Genomic DNA, 18,524 nt, shown 5'->3' with positions numbered 1-18,524 from the left:
AGGGAGGTCTTTCCTTTCCTCGACTCCATCTTTCTCCCACTTTCATTCTACGCTGTGTAGGTTGCACACAATTTGGACCAAAAAGGGGCAATAGTTTACACAACATCATAAACCATTCACGTCACACCAAAAAGCGTTAAAAGAAATTATGATTGGAAATAATTTTTGTACCTTTTAAATTCCAGCTGCTCCTTCAGTTTGCTGTACATCTCAAGGACTGGAACAAGAAAGAAGAACCAGGAAGAGGTAAGAAGTGCATTAATCATGTACCACCAATAAACTGCATATCAGCACATACTGTGTTCAAATGTCAAGGATCGTATTACTTCCATTTACGCTTTATAAAATGAAAGATCTCTAAACGTTAGGGCAGTTGTGGAGTTTACATTGTTCAGAATGATATCTGATCAATTACATATAAAATATAATATAATAAAATAATATAATACATCATATGGTCCTGTACATTTAGATGCAAAATGCAACACTGAGTCACAGAATTGGAGATAACAGTGCACCTGCTGTGTGTCTCTGTGTGCAATGTTTTAGTGTTTATGTGGACATGTTTGTGTGTGTGTGTGTGTGTGTGTGTGCGGTGTGCTTTGAAGTTTGTTTCTGTGTGTGTTTTTGAATAGGACATTGTTTGGCAGCCACTGTGTGTGTGTGTGTGTGTGTGTGTGTGTGTGTGTGTGTGTGTGTGTGTGTGTGTGTGTGTGTGTGTGTGTGTGTGTGTGTGTGTGTGTACATGTATGTGTGTGTGTGTGTGTACATGTGTGATTAGGACAGCTTTTGACAGCTCTATCTGGGAGTGTGTGTGTATCCTTCTGTGGATCTGATCATGATTAAAAGTGTTATATGTGTGCGTGTGCGTGTGTGTGTGTGTGTGTGTGTGTGTGTGTGTACAAATCTGAGTCCAGTGTGTGTGAGCACAGCTCAACAGGGAAAGCAAGTGTGAGCATTTCTCTGTGTATCTGTGAATTAAATAATGTTTGAAAGCAAGCGTGTGCGTATTTTTGGTGTGTGTATGTGTGATTGCGGTTTGTGTGTCTATGTTTGCGTGTTTGTGATCGCAACAGTGTGCGCGACTGTGTGCAACATGTCTGTCTGTCTGTCTGTCTGTCTGTCTGTCTGTCTGTCTGTCTGTCTGTCTGTCTGTCTGTCTGTCTGTCTGTCTGCCTGTCTGCCTGTCTGTCTGTCTGTCTGTCTGTCTGTCTTTGAGGTTGTGCCCAGACAGCCTCACCTGGGATGCAGAGCTGCAGCTTCTCCACGGTGGTGGCCATGTTCCTCTGCTGGATTCGACAGCGAATCACCTCCTCAGTTTGCGTCGTCACCTTACATAAGGGGCGGGTCAGAGAAGGTTAAAATGCCCTGTGACAATTAACGGCACCGTTCACCCCATCTCATTGTACCCGGCCCTCACTCGTTTCATGGGTTTGAATCTCTTTCTCAGTCCTTTCACATCTAACGGTACATGGTGGCGTCGCCACACACACACACACACACACACACACACACACACACACACACACACACACACAAAATTAAGAAACCCGTTGCAGCGGGGAACTGTACCTCTCTCCCGGCCTCCTGAAGTCTCTGATTAGTGTCGGTCACTTGTCCCTTAAAAACATAATATCACTTTTGTTAGACAAATAAGCCCCCACAATTCCCTGTTGTAGCTGCTCACCCTTGTAATCAGATCATGCTTCATGAAGGGGCACGGACAAAAGCGCGCAAAATTCAAATTAAACGCGCTGCGGGGCCTCGAACCCGGGGTCGGCTGGGACGCTTTTATGCGCTGTAATCGCTTGTGACAGCCCCTTCCAACAGATTCTGTGACAAACTTCTCGATTTTACTTGGGGATTTTTGAACTCAGGCTGCTCCCCCGGGCCCTGTCAAACAATTCAATTCAATGACCCAATTGACCACTGGTCCCCTTCTTGATAACCTCAATGAGCTCTATGCGCCATTCTTTGTCTGCGGCCTCCAATGCGCGGGGCATTTTTCTGGTAATTAAACATCGGGGCTCTCGTTTCATTTCGTTCGTTTTTCATTTTTTTTTTTCTGCGGCGGTCTTCAATGCGGATGGAAAGGCACTGGGTGGGTGCTTCACATCAGAGAACACAGGGACCCCTTTCCAGGGCCCTAGATGAGTGGGGTGGAGGGGTTGAGGGTCTGGGGTTCACGGTTTGGGCGAGTGGTGGAGGGGGTGTGCATGTCTGTGCGATGGTCAGTGCCCTCGCAGGTGCAGGGAGGGAGCACACGGCCAGCCACTTTCCCACATTGTGCCACTCATTAGGTCATCGTAAGAAGCAGGCGTGATCGGGATTTATTAAAAATCTCATTAAAATCCCGGGCTGTTCCCCTGGGACCGGGAAGAGAGAAAGAGAGAAAGAGAGAAAGAAAGAAAGAAAGAAAGAAAGAGAGAGAGAGCGAGAGAGAAAGAGAGTGAACAAGACCTTGTTTGACATACTCGTTATGTGAACATGCGTTTTTTTATGTAACGTGTTTGCATCTTAATTGCGGCCTTTCGGCGAACCACCCCGCGCTGTTTGGTGCATGCAATCTCGCATTGAGTCGCCTGTAAGGAGAGCTAACGAGAGTTTGGCCAGGGCCACCAGACCATCTGAGGAATAGGAACCCTGGAGTTGGGGCTGGTCACGGAACACGCCTCAGTCAACCGAGCGCAAGTACCTTGGAACAATTGCTTTTGGATGCTTAACTACAACTACAAGGTGCGATGAATTTTTGAGCTACGGCTTCATGGGGTCAAATCATCTACATTCATACCAACGGGGGATTTGAGACGTGTAATAACATGTCTAACCCCGACACGACAATCTCACGACTCAGTCTGGGCTCCTCGAAGCATCAGGTCGGGAGGTCCTTAAGTGCGGGTGGGTGGTTGGCGTAAGGGGCGATCTGACCACCTGCATCCTTTGCTCTAACTTTTCCTCAAAGAGGGAAACAGAATCCCAGCGGAGGGTGAGCAGACCGCAGAATGGCCAAGTCAATAACGAGAAGCTTACATGTGTTGGCAAACCGCAACTCAGGCCTCTTTTGATCACAGAACTGTAATAAGGCAACATGGCCTTCCATACCCATTTCAGTTATAGGTACTTTCGCTGAGACCCATACTTATAATGCTATAAAAATACTTACTTCACAGTTAACATTTAAAGTCACCTGGTTGCACTACACTTTGCACTACAGAGCAGTTGGAAGTGGTTTTCTATCATGGCTATGACCACATCTAACTCAACCCTAACATAGTACACAAATAATAAATCATTGCTGAATGTTAATCTTATTGACTCAGACACCCTGACACAGATAATAAGTACTCTCAAGGTCACTCAACAATTCTACCCCCACAACACTAGCAGTCTGCCATCTACCTGATTAAGCACCATCTCCTTCCATGACAGTAATATATAAGTATAATAATATAATAATAATATTAAAAGTGTGCAAGTAGGCCCTGTGATCAATGGCTCACCATGAGTTTCTCGGCATCTGCTCGGACTTTGAGCAGCTCTGTGATGGCGTCCACGAAGCCTTGGTGGTGGAAGTTGCACATCTTCTCGATCTCGCGGTCATGGTTGCGTATCCTGGCATCCAGCTTCTCCATAAAGCGTTTGTGTGCGTTAGGCTGGTCATCGTAGACAGATCTGAAAGAGACAGACAGTGTGTGGCGTTATAAAGTGTTCCTGAGATGACCTCAGTTCCTGTTTGCTGGCTTTACCACCGATTTCGATTGCTTGTGATGGATGAATGCTTTTGAAAATCAAAAATCCATCTCGTAACTTTTGTGAAGCTTGATCTGAAGAATTTGGGTGAAGATTGGAAGAAATTTGTGGCCAGAGAATAAACGTTAAAATTCCAATATGCCGGAAATTCTTTGGGAAAATCGGCCTACGGTTCATACGTGCATAAACCCTGCTCCAACTTTGACCTGTTGGTGGCGGAAACTTGGAGAAAATAAATATCATCCAACAAGGTGCAGGGCAGCGATTCATAACACCACTGACATTCTGGCACACACAGGCAGACGACATACACTCTGCTAAAATATTAATCAGTCAATGTCAAAATGAGTTGATGGTCTCTATTCATTGTGTGCAATGCATCTTATTGAGATCTAGCAAGAACTTGATAGAGTTGACATGTGAGCTGCAAACATTACTGTAATGAACAGCAAAGCAAATGAACTTACACTGCAGTAGACTACATATCTGTTGTATTGTGTGCTACCTGGGATCCAGCAGGCCTACTGTTGTGCAAATTTCTTCTTCTTTGCCAGCGTGAAAATTTAGGCCTAGAAGTATTACCACCCCACTCCTTTTGAACATGTTCTCCCTATGTGATTTGTGTATGCGTGTCTGTGAGTTGTGTAAATTGTATAAGCTACTGGATGTCCTAAAATTTCCCTCGGGATTAATAAAGCATCCATCTATCTATCTATCTATCTATCTATCTATCTATTGAGAGGTCTTCACCTGAGAATGCAGTGTCTGATAGGTCTACTGTATCACAAGTAGGTTGTCACAAGAAGACAAACCGAGTTGGTTCATGAAGCAACTGAAATACAAGCTTTTATATTATCCGCAACTCCCTCAGGAAATTCCTGTCTTACCTAGTCATCAACTAAATACCCTCAGATGGACATCCGTCAGCCGTACCCCAAATGTCCACTTGTTTTGGACTTTGTTGTTAATATTGTATCGAGTCATCATACCTTAAATGGTTCTTTTCCCGTCCCAACAGAGGTGTTTGCCTAAGCCTTTCCCCTAACCTTTATATCTATGTATGTCTTTATGTTTTTGTGATGCCTAATTAACCTACTGGACACGAGGCCCTATCAGCTGCCTTATCAGTTGCTACGTTGTAATATTTTTCTCTATATCAAGATGCCTGACATTTACCCACTCATTTCGTAGTTTATTTAAGTGCAAGAGTTCAGATACGCGTGACAGAAAGTTCATCTGGCGGTCACACGTGTTCAACTGTTTTGCATCTCCTCTCATCCCCAGACTTTACCACTTATATATTCTGCACTACCACTTATCACTTTGCTCTTTGCACTTTCCAAACACACACACACACACACACACACACACACACACACACACACAAGCACAAGGACACTATCTTGCACTATCCATCCACACAAGCACAAGATCACTATATTTTTTTGCACTCTCCACACCAGCAGCACAAGAACGCATGGGTTTGTAGGTAGTGTAGTCAAGAAGTTAGATCAATTAGTTAGAATGTAACCAACGATTTAATCCACACAGTCGTGGATTGGACGGAACTTGTCCATCAGAGACAGAGCAATTTGTGTGATATCCAAGGCATCAATAAATTTAATCCACTTTGTACACATCACAGACCAAATGATTTGGGCAGACATGTACCACATCCTAATTATTCCATGAACACACACAAAGTGGTCAGCGCGCGCGCGCACACACGCAAACGTACACACGCACAAGTACACACACACACACGTACACACACACACACGTACACACACGCACACGTACACACACACACACGCACAAGTACACACACACACACACACACGTACACACACACACACACACACACACAAGATCTGCTAATACATCCATCACTGGCCCCTCCTGGGTCAGAGAGTGTGACCATACATCAGCAGCAACCCTATCAGTATTGGACTAATCTACACAAACACAAGAGGCCAACGATCATTGATCAGACTGCACACAATCAGGGGGGCGTATTCATCAAGGAGTGGTTAGCCTATCCACAAGAGCAACAACCAGCCACCAATCAATCCAAAGGCAGTCTGGCAGCAACCAATGCGTGGGCACATTGCTCAGCCACCAACCAATCGAGACACATATTTTCCAGAGGTCAAGAGATGTGTCATAAGCCCACATCCATCAGGAACCGGCCTATGAAGAAGCTGTTCATTATCACATCCATTAGTCATCAACCAATCAGAGTGGATGAATCAGTTCTGAACCAATCAGTGAGCTCACCGATGGCAGTCTGGGTTACCTCTGAGGGCCTCTGAGTGAGGGCTCTCTGGCTCTGGCCCCAAGGTCTGAACAGGTGCTGTGTGCTTCACACTGAGGTGCGGCATGACAACGAACCAGGAATCCTGAGCTTTCAAAAAACTCTCTCCTTCTGTCCTTCTGTCCTTCTCTCTCTCTCTCTCTCTCTCTCTCTCTCTCTCTCTCTCTCTCTCTCTCTCTCTCTCTCTCTCTCTCTCTCTCTCTCTCTCTCTCTCTCTCTCTCTCTCTCTCTCTCACCATCTCCCTCCTTCTCCCTCTCTCTCTCCCCCATGCATCCATGCAAGTCTCTCTATCACCTTCTCCCTCTGTCCACCTCCCTTTCTTTCCCTCCACCTCTCATGCCATCTCCCTACCTCGAACCGTCCATATGTCTCTCTCTCTCTCTCTCTCTCCCTCTCTGTGTGTCTCTCTCTCTGTGTCTCTCGCTCTCTGTCTGTGTGTGTGTATCTCTCTCTCTGTGTCTCTCTCTCTGTGTCTCTCTCTCTGTGTCTCTCTCCCTCACTCCCTCGCTCTCTCCCTCTCTCCCTGGCACAAGCTCAACAGCTCCAGATGGTCAAGGGTGGGCCTGATGAGTATCAAGTCTCAGCCAACATCTTCAGGCACGTCTCAAGACAGAGATGGATGACAGAGAGCAGAAGAGAGAGAGAGAGAGATGGCTTACTGAAGCCTATCTTCAAAAACCTCCTATGGCATATTTCTTCCTGTGAGAAGAGTCAGTTCTGATATCTCACACTGATTATATTCTGACTTCAGCTATGGGAGAGTTACTCTGCCTGACAGAGATTACGTGCCACCTCTCTTGTGTTCCTTTCTCATGCTATGTGCAGGGAATCCACGGTTCCATGGTAACCACGGTAGGCCTACATACACGAATCAGCTGCGTGCTTACACCATTTTCTGGCAACGTGCGGAAGTCCACCAACAGCGTGAGCGGACTGCTATAGGGTGAACCAAGTCAACCAAGATGGCTTCATAATGCGAGACATCACTACTGTGACTGCATCTTCTCAAACAGGGATGCTGCCCAACATGCTGTTAGCGTTTGAGCCACACCGTCTCAATGCATTATAAGCATAACAAAGATAAATCCTTGACACTTTGTAATGAGACTAGAATTGGAGTATGATTTAGGTTTAGGCTCAGGGTTATGTAAGCACAGTATCAAAGTGTATTACATACTTACAGAGTGTTTGTTACACTACCAGAGCAGCTTCACTGTAATAACAAAGGCTGTTTGGTGTAAAATGTTATCAACATTTCCTCCTGAAGTGTTTAAGCTGGATAAGCTGTTGCATTATAACGGGTGTGGGGGAATGAAGGTGGTATCCATTAGTGCTGCAATGGCTCCCTCTACAGGACAAAACTGTGAATTACATGAAGGACAATAATAGCCTCGTATTATAATTTTAGTGATATTCTGTGAGCTCAACTGAAATAACACAAATCTTTTGGCTAGATCCTGTTGGTAGACGGAATTGTCTTGTTTCTCCAAATGTGAGTGAGTGCCAAAATCCATTGGTCCTGAACCGTCACACCACAACCCGTTATTACAAATTTAAAGGTGTTTATTAAACATTTATTTAATTTAACTTCATTAGTATGTGTGGTTCTTTGAAATAAAAGCCTTTGATGATTTTAATACCATCTTCCACCATTTCAACCGCAGAATCAAGGGACAAGACCACCTGTTGTCATGCCACAATCCCCTTTCACCTAAAGCAAACTAATTTCATAATCCATATCCCACAGATATAATGGCATGATATCAAGTGTGGGTGCAGGGAATTGGTGAGCTATTATCACACTCCCCCGCTAGCTACACGTCTGGAACTGTGCACACGTCTGACAGAGCTGTCAGATTTGTTGCATAGCGACAGCCATGTTCTGCCCAGTTCCTTGAGGGCAGAGGGGATCCTGGGTAATGGCTACTCTACATGGTGCAGTCAGCTTTCATAGCGTTCCTTCCATAGTGAATGTTGTTCAAAAATAACAAAAGAGATGATCATCTTGGACCAGCATTAAAGGTGTAAGTCCTCGATTCTGGTGAAAGACTGTTGATATTTGAAGTCAACAGCCAATCAAATAACACTCCTACCTTCAGTGCTACTGAAACAACATGTCATTTTTTTCTGGAATCTTTTATGGCTCCATCCAAGCCACTTTGTTTGTTTCCCATTTACTCTAGGATTGTAAGGAATCACCAGAGCACACACACTGGACTTCCTGTGAAGTCAAACTATAGCCAAGCTGTACTACTGGGCTACGTGGAGGTCCAGTAGCGTAGGCTACGAGCGGAGTGATGTTTGCATTAGACAGAGGGTCATGTTAACTAGGGGTGGGGAAAAAAATCGATTTTTCGATTTCTCTCGATTCTCTCTAGAACGATTCTGTCTCGATTCAGAAAAGTTCATAATCGATTTTTGAATTAAAAAAAAATTAAAAAAAATTAAATTTTTTTTTTTTTTTTTTTACACATTCATTTTGTGTTGAAATGCAAGCTGCATCGATTATTGCATTGTTCATAGAAAGTCATAATTGTAACAAGGAAAAACTTTTTCTCTAATAAAAAAATTGATCTGTTGATTTTCTTTAATTATCAAACACAAAGTAGGAAGTGATTTGAGACTCTGAGTAGCAAACTCAAATGTTTTAAAAATTGAGATGCATCGATAATCGTTTTATCGGTTTAGAATCGAGAATCGGTTTTGAATCGAATCGTTGACCTCTGAATCGGAATCGAATCGAATCGTGAGGTGCCAAGAGATTCCCACCCCTAATGTTAACCAAACAACAGTAAAAATGGATGGGCAGCGTACAGCACATCACACTCACCACTGCCAGGTTAATGGGTCCAAAGTCTCAACTCCTCCACAGACACTAAAACCACCAGCACTTAAACCACAATCCAGTCTCGAGTGAAGACAACTCAACAGGGGTTGCTGACCTGAGAAAGACCTAGGGCAGAGCTTATAAATGAACACTGCACATACTTCATGTACGCTACTCTGGCCTAATTAGCTTAACGGATCCCATTTCAAGCCTTATGATAATGAATACATAGAACACAAAAATGACAGTTTTAAGTACAGCTGATTTGTTGACACATTTATGTAATGAAATAAATTGATGACATTCATCCTGTGTTTTACAGCAAGGCCACATCCTGATCCTCAGGCTTATAGTGGGCTATAAAAACAGCTTTAACAATCCACCACACCCCTGAGGAACCTCGGAAACACCTGGAAAGCACCTGACACACACAACATGCCAACACTCACTGCACTGACCCCTCATGTCCACCAGAGGGCCCTGTTACTGCATATTAACGACTGACTGTCTTAAGCAGAACATAGTCAAAGTCAAAGTCAAAGTAGCTTTATTGTCAATTTCCTGCATGTCAGACATACAAGGAATCGATAAAAACGTTTCCCACTCTCCCACAGTGAAACATATAAAGTGCACAGGCACAACAACAGATAAGACAAGACATTTAGATACATATAGATATACATATAGATATAAAAAAACATACAGATACACGTACAGCAGCAGCAGCATACGTTTTTCTTTAAAGTGAGGTTATGGTAGTGCAAAAAGGCAATTTAGTAATGGCAGCAAAAGACATCCTGTAAGATGTATTTGTTACATTCCCAGTGCAGGTATAACAGTAAGTGGTAGATAGATAGATGGTGTCTGAGGCAGCCTGTACTGGTGATTCACAACCCATTTAGGCCCATTAGTCTCACACATGCTGTCAGCGTCAGCCCCACTGTAGGCCCATCAATCCAGCCCTCCTGTCCACAGTGTAAATATATCAAACACAGAACCGAGAGCTGAGAGACAGGGGCGTTGAGAGAACGGGATGTGTGAGTGTCCTAGAGAGAACCGCTTCTCAGTCAGCTTACTGAGAACTGCAGGATAATAACAATATGGCCCCTGACAGATCACTGCAGGATGATAACACTATGATCACTGCTGGATGATCACAATATGGCCCCTTCGTGGTCACTGCAGGATAGCAACACTATGGCTGGGCTTGTGGCAGCGGGTGACAAGCTATGGTCAGGATGTCACTGAACACCCGTACTCATCTTTCTGTAGGGTGTGTGTGTGTGTTACATCCCTGAACATTTTCCATGGCCTATGTATACTGTTGTGTGCCTTTTCCGTGTTTTACAGACAGCCCAGCATAAGGCTTAATTGCTGTTCTATTCCCATTGGGTGCCCGATCAGAGTCGGCCCCTTAAAAAGGGCTTGGTGACGTCACCCAAGTAGGATCGTTCTGGAAGAGACGCAGTTGTCGTTGTGGCGGCCACCAGGATTGCCGCATGATCTCGGAGCCTCGCCGAGGCCGTGAGACCTACCTGTCTCGGAGTGAGAGTTCGAGAGGGAGGCTCAGGATTCTTGGAGGCTTAGTTCTGGAGGCCTGTTTGTTGCTTTGTTTCTTTGCTACTTTGAGCTTTTTGTTGTTTCTATTTTGGTTGTCTCCCCGTTTTTCCACTATTCCATATATTTTTGGTTTAGTTTAAAAATAATAAATTAATGATTATTTTTGTCTTATCCGACGTTGTCTGCCCGTTTTCTTACTCCCACAAACTTGTTTTTGTTTACGTTGCCTGGCCCTAGCAGGGAACGTAACAGTGTGTGACTACTGTATATGTGATCTACTTAAGCGACTGTTCACTGTTGGTGTGTGTGTGTGTGTGTGTGTTTACAAAAATTGTAGAGAAATTATGAAAGTTTCTTCACAGGATGTTACAGAGTTTTGAAAGAGGTTGGAACTGGAAAGGTGTAAGTTTGTTAAAAGTAAAAGGCCATAAATGAATGTAAAAAAAATTATTTATTTGATGAATTTAAGAAATAAATCAAATGTATTTGAATGTATTTGATTTGCATATGAATATCTGACCTATGAATACTCATTTGAAGGCTGTGAGAATCTCCGTTTTAGAGTTGCTGCTGTGTTTAATCCGGTTTACCGAACGTCCTGGTAATCTTTGATGGGTTACTGCTCTCAAAGCTTCTTGGATGCAACTTCAACTAAACCACTCACAGCAAATCCAAAGAGGCTGCTACACGAACAGATAAAACATGGTATGTGGCATGCATGGCAGTGTAAGGTGTAAATCCATCTTATAAAAGCATCTTCCTGACATGCACTAAACACAGCCCAAATGGCACAGTAGACTGCAGCAGTGGGTTATACATGTAGCCTGGTGTGTAATTTCGTAAGGTGCAACCCAGGGTGGATTGACAGGGCAGCTGTCTGCTCTTTTACAGCAATACACACACACGTGCACGCGCACACACACACACACACACACACACACACACACACACTAAACACTACAAACAACACATATATCTGGAAGCTGACCAATACAGCCAGTCCTGTACTGAAAGTCAGTGAGCAGTTCTTCTGGAACATTCTGGGTGATTGCGCATTGGTCAAGGGGCACATGCTGATGAACATGGGGAGGAACACACACACACACACTCCCCACTCTTCTGTGATCTCACTCACAGCCATTCCTCAGTCCTCTAGCTTCCAGGCTGCTGGTCTTTAGCTCTGTCAGCACAATAACATTAACGCCTCATATTACATCCCTTTGCACTCAAACCTAAATATTTACAGTAAGACACAATTATTCAGCCATTTCTGGGACGAAAATAGTTCTATCTATCACCACACATAATACAACTGACTGTAATTGACTTTATATTAAAGCACAATAGCCCTGCATCTGCACCTGAATACACACAGCACAAGCTGTGATAAACGCAAGTCATGATGTGCTTGTCTGTGCTCCAAGTTCCACAGGATGAAGGCATCCGCGCATTGGCAGTGTCATATGGAGGAACGGTGAGGTCCTGAGTGACCCGTGCTCAGCGTCCGTCCTCCGGGTGCTGACTGAATGACGGCCTGGAGAGAAGGAGCTTCCTGTGGGGCACCGGAGTCACACAGCAAGGCACAGCAGGGCCAGGGACTGACTGGACTAGGCTGCGACTTCTACATTTAGGCCTATCGTGCTATTGTGCTAGTTTAATATTCGTTCTGTTTTCTATGTTCCCGTGTGTGTGTCTGTGTGTCTGTGTGTGTGTGTGTGTGTGTGTGTGTGTGTGTGTGTGTGTGTCTGTGTGTGTGTGTGTCTGTGTGTCTGTGTGTGTGTGTGTGTGTGTGTGTGTGTGTGTGTGTGTGTGTGTGTCTGTGTGTCTGTGTCTGTGTGTGTGTGTGTGTGTGTGTGTGTGTCTGTGTGTCTGTGTGTGTCTGTGTGTGTGTGTGTCTGTGTGTGTGTGTGTCTGTGTGTGTGTGTCTGTGTGTGTGTGTCTGTGTGTCTGTGTGTGTGTGTGTGTGTGTGTGTGTGTGTGTGTCTGTGTGTGTGTGTGTGTGTGTCTGTGTGTGTGTGTGTGTCTGTGTCTGTGTGTGTCTGTGTCTGTGTGTGTCTGTGTCTGTGTCTGTGTCTGTGTGTGTGTGTGTCTGTGTGTGTGTGTGTGTGTGTGTGTCTGTGTGTGTGTGTGTGTGTGTCTGTGTGTGTGTGTCTGTGTGTGTGTGTCTGTGTGTGTGTGTCTGTGTGTGTGTGTCTGTGTGTGATACATGGATATGCAGGAATGACAGTTATAGGTGGCTTGACTGACTGCGGGGGCCGCTGAGTCACACAGCAGGGCAGGGCTCCTCACCTAAAGGGGGCACTAAATAACTGACTGCCTCTGAAAGGAGGGGGAAGGAACACTGAGTAACGTCTATGGCCCACAGCCTCAAATCTGCAGAAAGCACGTCTACGGTCGAGATGAAAACTCTCGATAAACCTCAACATACACAAAAACAGTCACTATCGTATAGACTCATTACACACCCACTCACAGACTCATCTGCTCGCATGAACACTTAAATCGGTTCTTTATTGACATTTAATAGAGCTGTTACCAAAAATTGCTGCAGATAAATGCCTCACACGAGACACTTTTCAGCAAGGGATTTCGAATAGCCTCTGAATTCATTCTTCAGTTATGAGATCACTGATATTTAAACAGCAAAAATGCTGTTAAACAACATATCTGCCATACTCCAGCAAGACAGATAAATAACAATATGGGTGGATGGAAGACTCCTCCATTCCTATGCAGTGGTAGCCTACTCTGCCAATATAAGAGGATACATGAAATATAAATGAAAAAAAAAAAAAAACATCAATGCCTGTTCAGAGCTCTAAGAGAGCTCAGCCTGGAACCAAATCCATCAGAGAGACGGAGGGAGACGAGAACAAACGATGCTGGGGTCGCCCCTAGCAACGGTTGGCATGTCACCCATGACGTACGCTACCTTCAGAATGTGTAGGTCTACTTAGTAATGGGGCATTGGATTTGACATGGGAACGACAGACATCATAATGAGCCGCTTTCTTTAATTTCGGCAACCTCTACTATAAAGGCATGAGCTACTGTCTTCACAAACACAAACAAATAGGGGCCTAACGCTGAAGTCAGTCTAAGAGAGCAGCTAAGAACTGGTGCTGAAATGCAGTGTTAGGAGCGAAGCCAATGTGCAATATCTTTCCGCTACCTAAATAAGAAAACCCTCCTTCTGTCCCAAAGCAAACTTAGGCGTTTCTGAGTTTAAAATGGCCCTGCTCAGCACCCCTGGGCCCCACTCTACCCTTCCACCTGTATTTGGGCTGACTGGCATCCTGTGCTCTGGAAGAGGAAGTGTGTGTGTGTGTGTGTGTGTGTGTGTGTGTGTGTGTGTGTGTGTGTGTGTGTGTGTGTGTGTGTGTGTGTGTGTGTGTGTGTGTGTGTGTGTGCGTCCATGCGTGCATCCGTGTGTGTGTGTGTGTGTGTGTGTGTGTGTGTGTGTGTGTGTGTGTGTGTGTGTATGGCAGGGGGTTGAGGTTGTGTGGCATCTCTGGTGATTTAAAGGCTGCTTCCTACGTTAACAGCTGCCCTCCACAAAGACCTATGGCTGTGATTACACTGCTGCTGGAAGTAGAAGAACAAGGACAAAATGCTACATCAACGGAAATCCTCTGTGGTAGTCACGCGCACACACACGCACACAAACGCACACACACATCCATACTGTATGGCAAAATATACATAGTATAGTATGGCATAGTATAGTGCACACAATATGTGCGTGCACCCACACAATCACATACACACACACACACTCGCTCTCCTATCAGCAGTCTAAAGCTGGAGTTTCCTCCTTCCTGTTTTTTTGGCCAGCGCACCAAAAGGTTGACTCTTCCTGTCCACCCCTGCAGCAGCTGTCAGCTCTGATAAAAAAAAAAGAGAACCATCACAAAAAAACAACAAAAAATGACACAACCAACAGCTCTCCTCTCCCTCCACCAAACCAGAGACGTTACAGGAGCCTTTTTAATGCTAAGCTCACCAAACACATCCCACAACTACGCTTAAACTATTTGTTATGGTCGTCTTAATGCTAACAGTTTTCCCAGAACTGCGCTCATTGTGATCCTCACCAACCCCTGAGTCCCATAAAGGCATTACAATGATAAGAGCACTGCTAAATAATGGAGGAAGTCCTAGTTCAAACGCACTTGCTTTTTATGATGATGATGATGATGCAATTATAACTACAGGGCTTGTTTAGAAACTGGCATGTAGATACAGAAGTGAAGACAATGAAATATAAAGAGAGTGAATAGTAGAAGAAGAGGATAACTGAGCCCTTGGTGGCTTGTGAATATCTCATACAACAGACGTTGATGCTAGTACACCGTACAATGTGCACGCAGGCCTATGAGAAGACACATAGAGCCCTATATAAGAACTATGCCTGGGCTTACTTTGAATACAATTTGACTAGGGTTGGGTAGGGTTGTCTGGAAGCCTGGGCAAATTATTTGCTTGACCTTAGATTCAAATGAGAAGGAACAGAATGCTTGGGTTCTCACACACACACACACACACACACACACACACACACACACACACACACACACACACACACACACACACACACACACACACACACACACACACACACACACACACACACACACACACACACACACACACACACACACACACACACACACAGCTTACTTCCTAGCAAGCCTTTTGTGACGCACCTGAAACCTGCCAAACCAGGAAATATTTCTGTCAAGTCAAACATAGTCTGAGGCGAATCTGCTGGTGGAGATAACCTAGCCAGAAGGCATATCTTTACTCACAAGAATGCCTTTAGGATTCCATAGCTCACAGGCACTGTTGCTGTGGCGATCTGTGTAGAGCGGAATCATAGAGCGCAGTGATCTAGAATCTCGGGGTGGAATCCTGTCAAGGGTTTGGTATGGTTGGCAAATGCATCACTGCTGTGTCTCTATTCCCAGATATAATAGAGATAAAAGATCTATAGCATTCAGAGAATGGTGTTGACATGAACATGACAAACAGTGACATGTCTAACATACCTAGGAACACCAGTGACAAATAATCTGACTGCTCTCCACACACTCAAAGCAGATTATAAACTATTCAACCACATTTTTATTTTAATACAATCGATTCAAGTTGGACAAGTGATAAGTGTAAGATTCCAAATAGCCAACTTATCCACACAGTAACACTGTATTCTGTCTAACAGACAAGAACTTCACTTTTATGGGGATGTCTGTTTCTCTCAGTATCTCTACAATTGTAGCTTGGTTTTGCGAGTGGGTTTTATATCATTCACATATGGAATAATAAAAAGCTACCAATAGATCATGACAACACGCTAGTTCTAAAGAAACGGAACACATCAAGTAACCACCTGGAACACCTGATGTAGAACAGCATGTACGCTACCTAGCTGTCACACACCTACCACTCTAGGTACCTATCTGGGTTACGTGGTAGCTAAAGCGTAACGTTACCAGTGCTGGCAAAATAACGGGTTTCAAGTCTTGTAATAAAGGACGAGGAAGGGTTTAAGAGGAAAAAGCCGACGCTTGTTCCACAACAACATGGCAAGCTAAGGCCTGTGTTATACGAACTAACAGTGACGTTAGCCTGACAAGTGAACTGCCAGTCATAATGAACAGGAAGATCAAGATGGCACTGTTTACCCTTACTAACGCGTCCATACTTGTGAAGGTTTATGGACATATAACGTTAACGAATTAATTCAAGCAAGCCCAACATCAGCTATAGTGCTTTCACGTTGATCACAGGAACATCAACAACAAACAGCCTGTGTAAGTTAGCAGCCCAACTACACATACTGTTCAACAACCTTGAGGCAGCCAAGCTAGCTTTATAGCTAACTGGCAAATGAACATCAGCCACACCCACTTCATTTCTCAAATATAATTAAAATAGGCTATTTCATCAGCGAGTGTCAACATGGTCAGTAGAACATGCAGGCTTCTCGGAAATGTACTAAAAAGGGAACCTGCAGCGCAACCAGATATTGTACAGTTCCTAGCTAACGTGAACGTTAGCTGATTGGATAATCAACAGTCACCATAGCCAGGATAACATCATTCTACTGAGTTGCCCAGCACAGGCCCAGTCCTCATCCTAAATCAGACGTGATATATTGAAAACTCGTATGGCAACATGTATGACAAGGCAACTGGATATAAATCTTATGGGTCAGAAAAGGATAAATTAAAAACCATTAATGTTAACACTCTTATGATTCCACAAATGACGCATCATATCACTGCTATCAGCTAGTTGGCTGGCTAATATAGTTATAGTAAACAGTGAACCATGGCTGGCTCTTTATAAGGACCACATAGAATTGACAGTCCTGGATAACACAGCAAGAGAGCGGCCTAGACTTCAGCAGCTTTATATATAAAGATGCCGAGGTGGCACTGAGCGTCCAACAACCTTGGGACAATGTGAGATCATACATTGCATTCATCGCACTGTTTGCGTACAGTAGTACCTCTCCACTTCATCAGTTGGCGTTAGCTAGCTAGCTAATGTTAGCTAACAAAGGCCTGATTTCACATCTCTTGTGCTAACATCACCGTCTACTCACGCAACTGGAAAAAAAACCCATTAAAGGTCCCCTTATATGACATTTCCTTACCTAAGTGTTGGGCCAACGCAGGCTGTGTCAGTGCTCTCAATTTCCTGCAGGATACGTTCATGCTCCGTAATACTCTCCAAGGTTTCATTCTCCGCCATGTTGGTTGTATTCATCACATTAGAGATTCGGCGAAACTGCGGGGAGAACGGCTAGTACTGCAATTGACCTCTAGGAGGCGACATAATGCGGATATTGCTCCATAGATTTCACTCATGCTTCATGCATGCTTCAGACAAATCCGAAATCAAATCTGCTGTCAAATTAGGTGAACACTGCGCACACTTTTGAAATTAGAACCACGCCATGTGTTCATCAGTCGATTACCTGTTTTTATTAAAAAATATGGTTCTACATACTTCACGCATTTTAAATGCTATCTCATATAATTTGATTCGGACTGAGATGGACTTTTATATAATTTGAACTGAGATTAATTTAATTAATGTTAGGCCTCCAGCGTCATCATTATTATTTCTCAATATCATTATCGTATTGTAGTCTAATTCAAAAGAATATTAGACCATACATCTCATTAGTGGCTGGTTGATTGCATATGAGTTGGCTACATCAGCCTTCCCAATACCACGGACCACAACTTATTTTGTGGAAGAAGTCTCAACTCACCTAAAAATACACCCTTTCAAATGTAGACTATCAGGTTGTTTAGAATTCACAGGTCAAATATAACTGTACAGTAAAATGTAGAACTTGGACTCATTTGACTTGAAATAGCACACTACAACAAAACTACACATATCCAAAATCATATTAATGACATCTCAGCAAGTAAATTCAATGTCATTTCATATATGTTTATTTATTTTAAAATCTGTATCATAACTCAAGCATCTGAAACTATTTTATACAGAGTTAGGATGTCAATCTAATGTCCACACAAGCCAGGTCAGAGGTGAATAAGAGAATCCCAAGCCATACCTCAATGTGGTCCCTAAAGGTAAGTCTACGGACTCCAACTCCGCTAAAACATTCCCATAAACCTTTTCCTCCCGGTCGTCCTCTTCGGGTGGGTCTGGCAAGGCTTTCATAGCCTTGTTCTCCATGTCTCTGGCCCTCTGTCTGAGTTGTAGATTCTAGTGGAAATGTGCCCTGGACTGAATCTGAACAAGTACTATGTCAGCAGAAAAAAAGGCAGCCAAGGGGAAATGGCAGCCTTGTGATCCAGGGAACTTTGAATCCAACGAAACACAGTATATGGCTTATTTTGTTAAATATTGTCATGCTTTTGGCCACAACTGCTATGTGTTAACGTATAGTATTTAGCATACAACATTTGTCAGCCCTTAAAATGATCCATAATCACAATCAATTTAACACAGGAATAGTCATGCCACTTATTCAGTAGACACCAAAGTAAAATGTCAGATATATTGCAGTTAAAATTAATTGGAGT

The 18,524-nt window shown here is 43.8% G+C and overlaps 1 protein-coding gene across 9 annotated transcripts in view; it reads right to left on the bottom strand.

The window, feature by feature from the left end:
• The window catches only part of exoc6 (exocyst complex component 6), a 57,668-nt gene extending 39,436 nt beyond the window's left edge, over positions 1–18,232 (bottom strand). For 5 of the 9 annotated variants that reach the window (XM_031561195.1, XM_031561197.1, XM_031561198.1 and 2 more), the window contains exons 1-5: positions 18,050–18,232; positions 3,501–3,672; positions 1,573–1,620; positions 1,241–1,331; positions 172–217 (exon numbers count right to left, since the gene is read on the bottom strand). In XM_031561195.1, the coding sequence (XP_031417055.1) occupies positions 172–217; positions 1,241–1,331; positions 1,573–1,620; positions 3,501–3,672; positions 18,050–18,174 (482 nt within the window). In that variant the 5' untranslated portion in view covers positions 18,175–18,232. Of the gene's footprint in view, positions 1–171; positions 218–1,240; positions 1,332–1,572; positions 1,621–3,500; positions 3,673–17,113; positions 17,372–18,049 lie in introns of those variants that run through there. The other 4 variants (XM_031561199.1, XM_031561196.2, XM_031561203.2 and 1 more) reach the window with 4 other exon arrangements.
• Positions 18,233–18,524: the final 292 nt, after the last annotated feature.

Source organism: Clupea harengus, chromosome 23 (genome assembly GCF_900700415.2).
Source record: "Clupea harengus chromosome 23, Ch_v2.0.2, whole genome shotgun sequence".
Classification (NCBI taxonomy): domain Eukaryota; kingdom Metazoa; phylum Chordata; class Actinopteri; order Clupeiformes; family Clupeidae; genus Clupea; species Clupea harengus.
The sequence above is the reverse complement of the archived record's forward strand: the minus strand, read 5'-3'. Positions and strand labels throughout refer to the sequence as shown.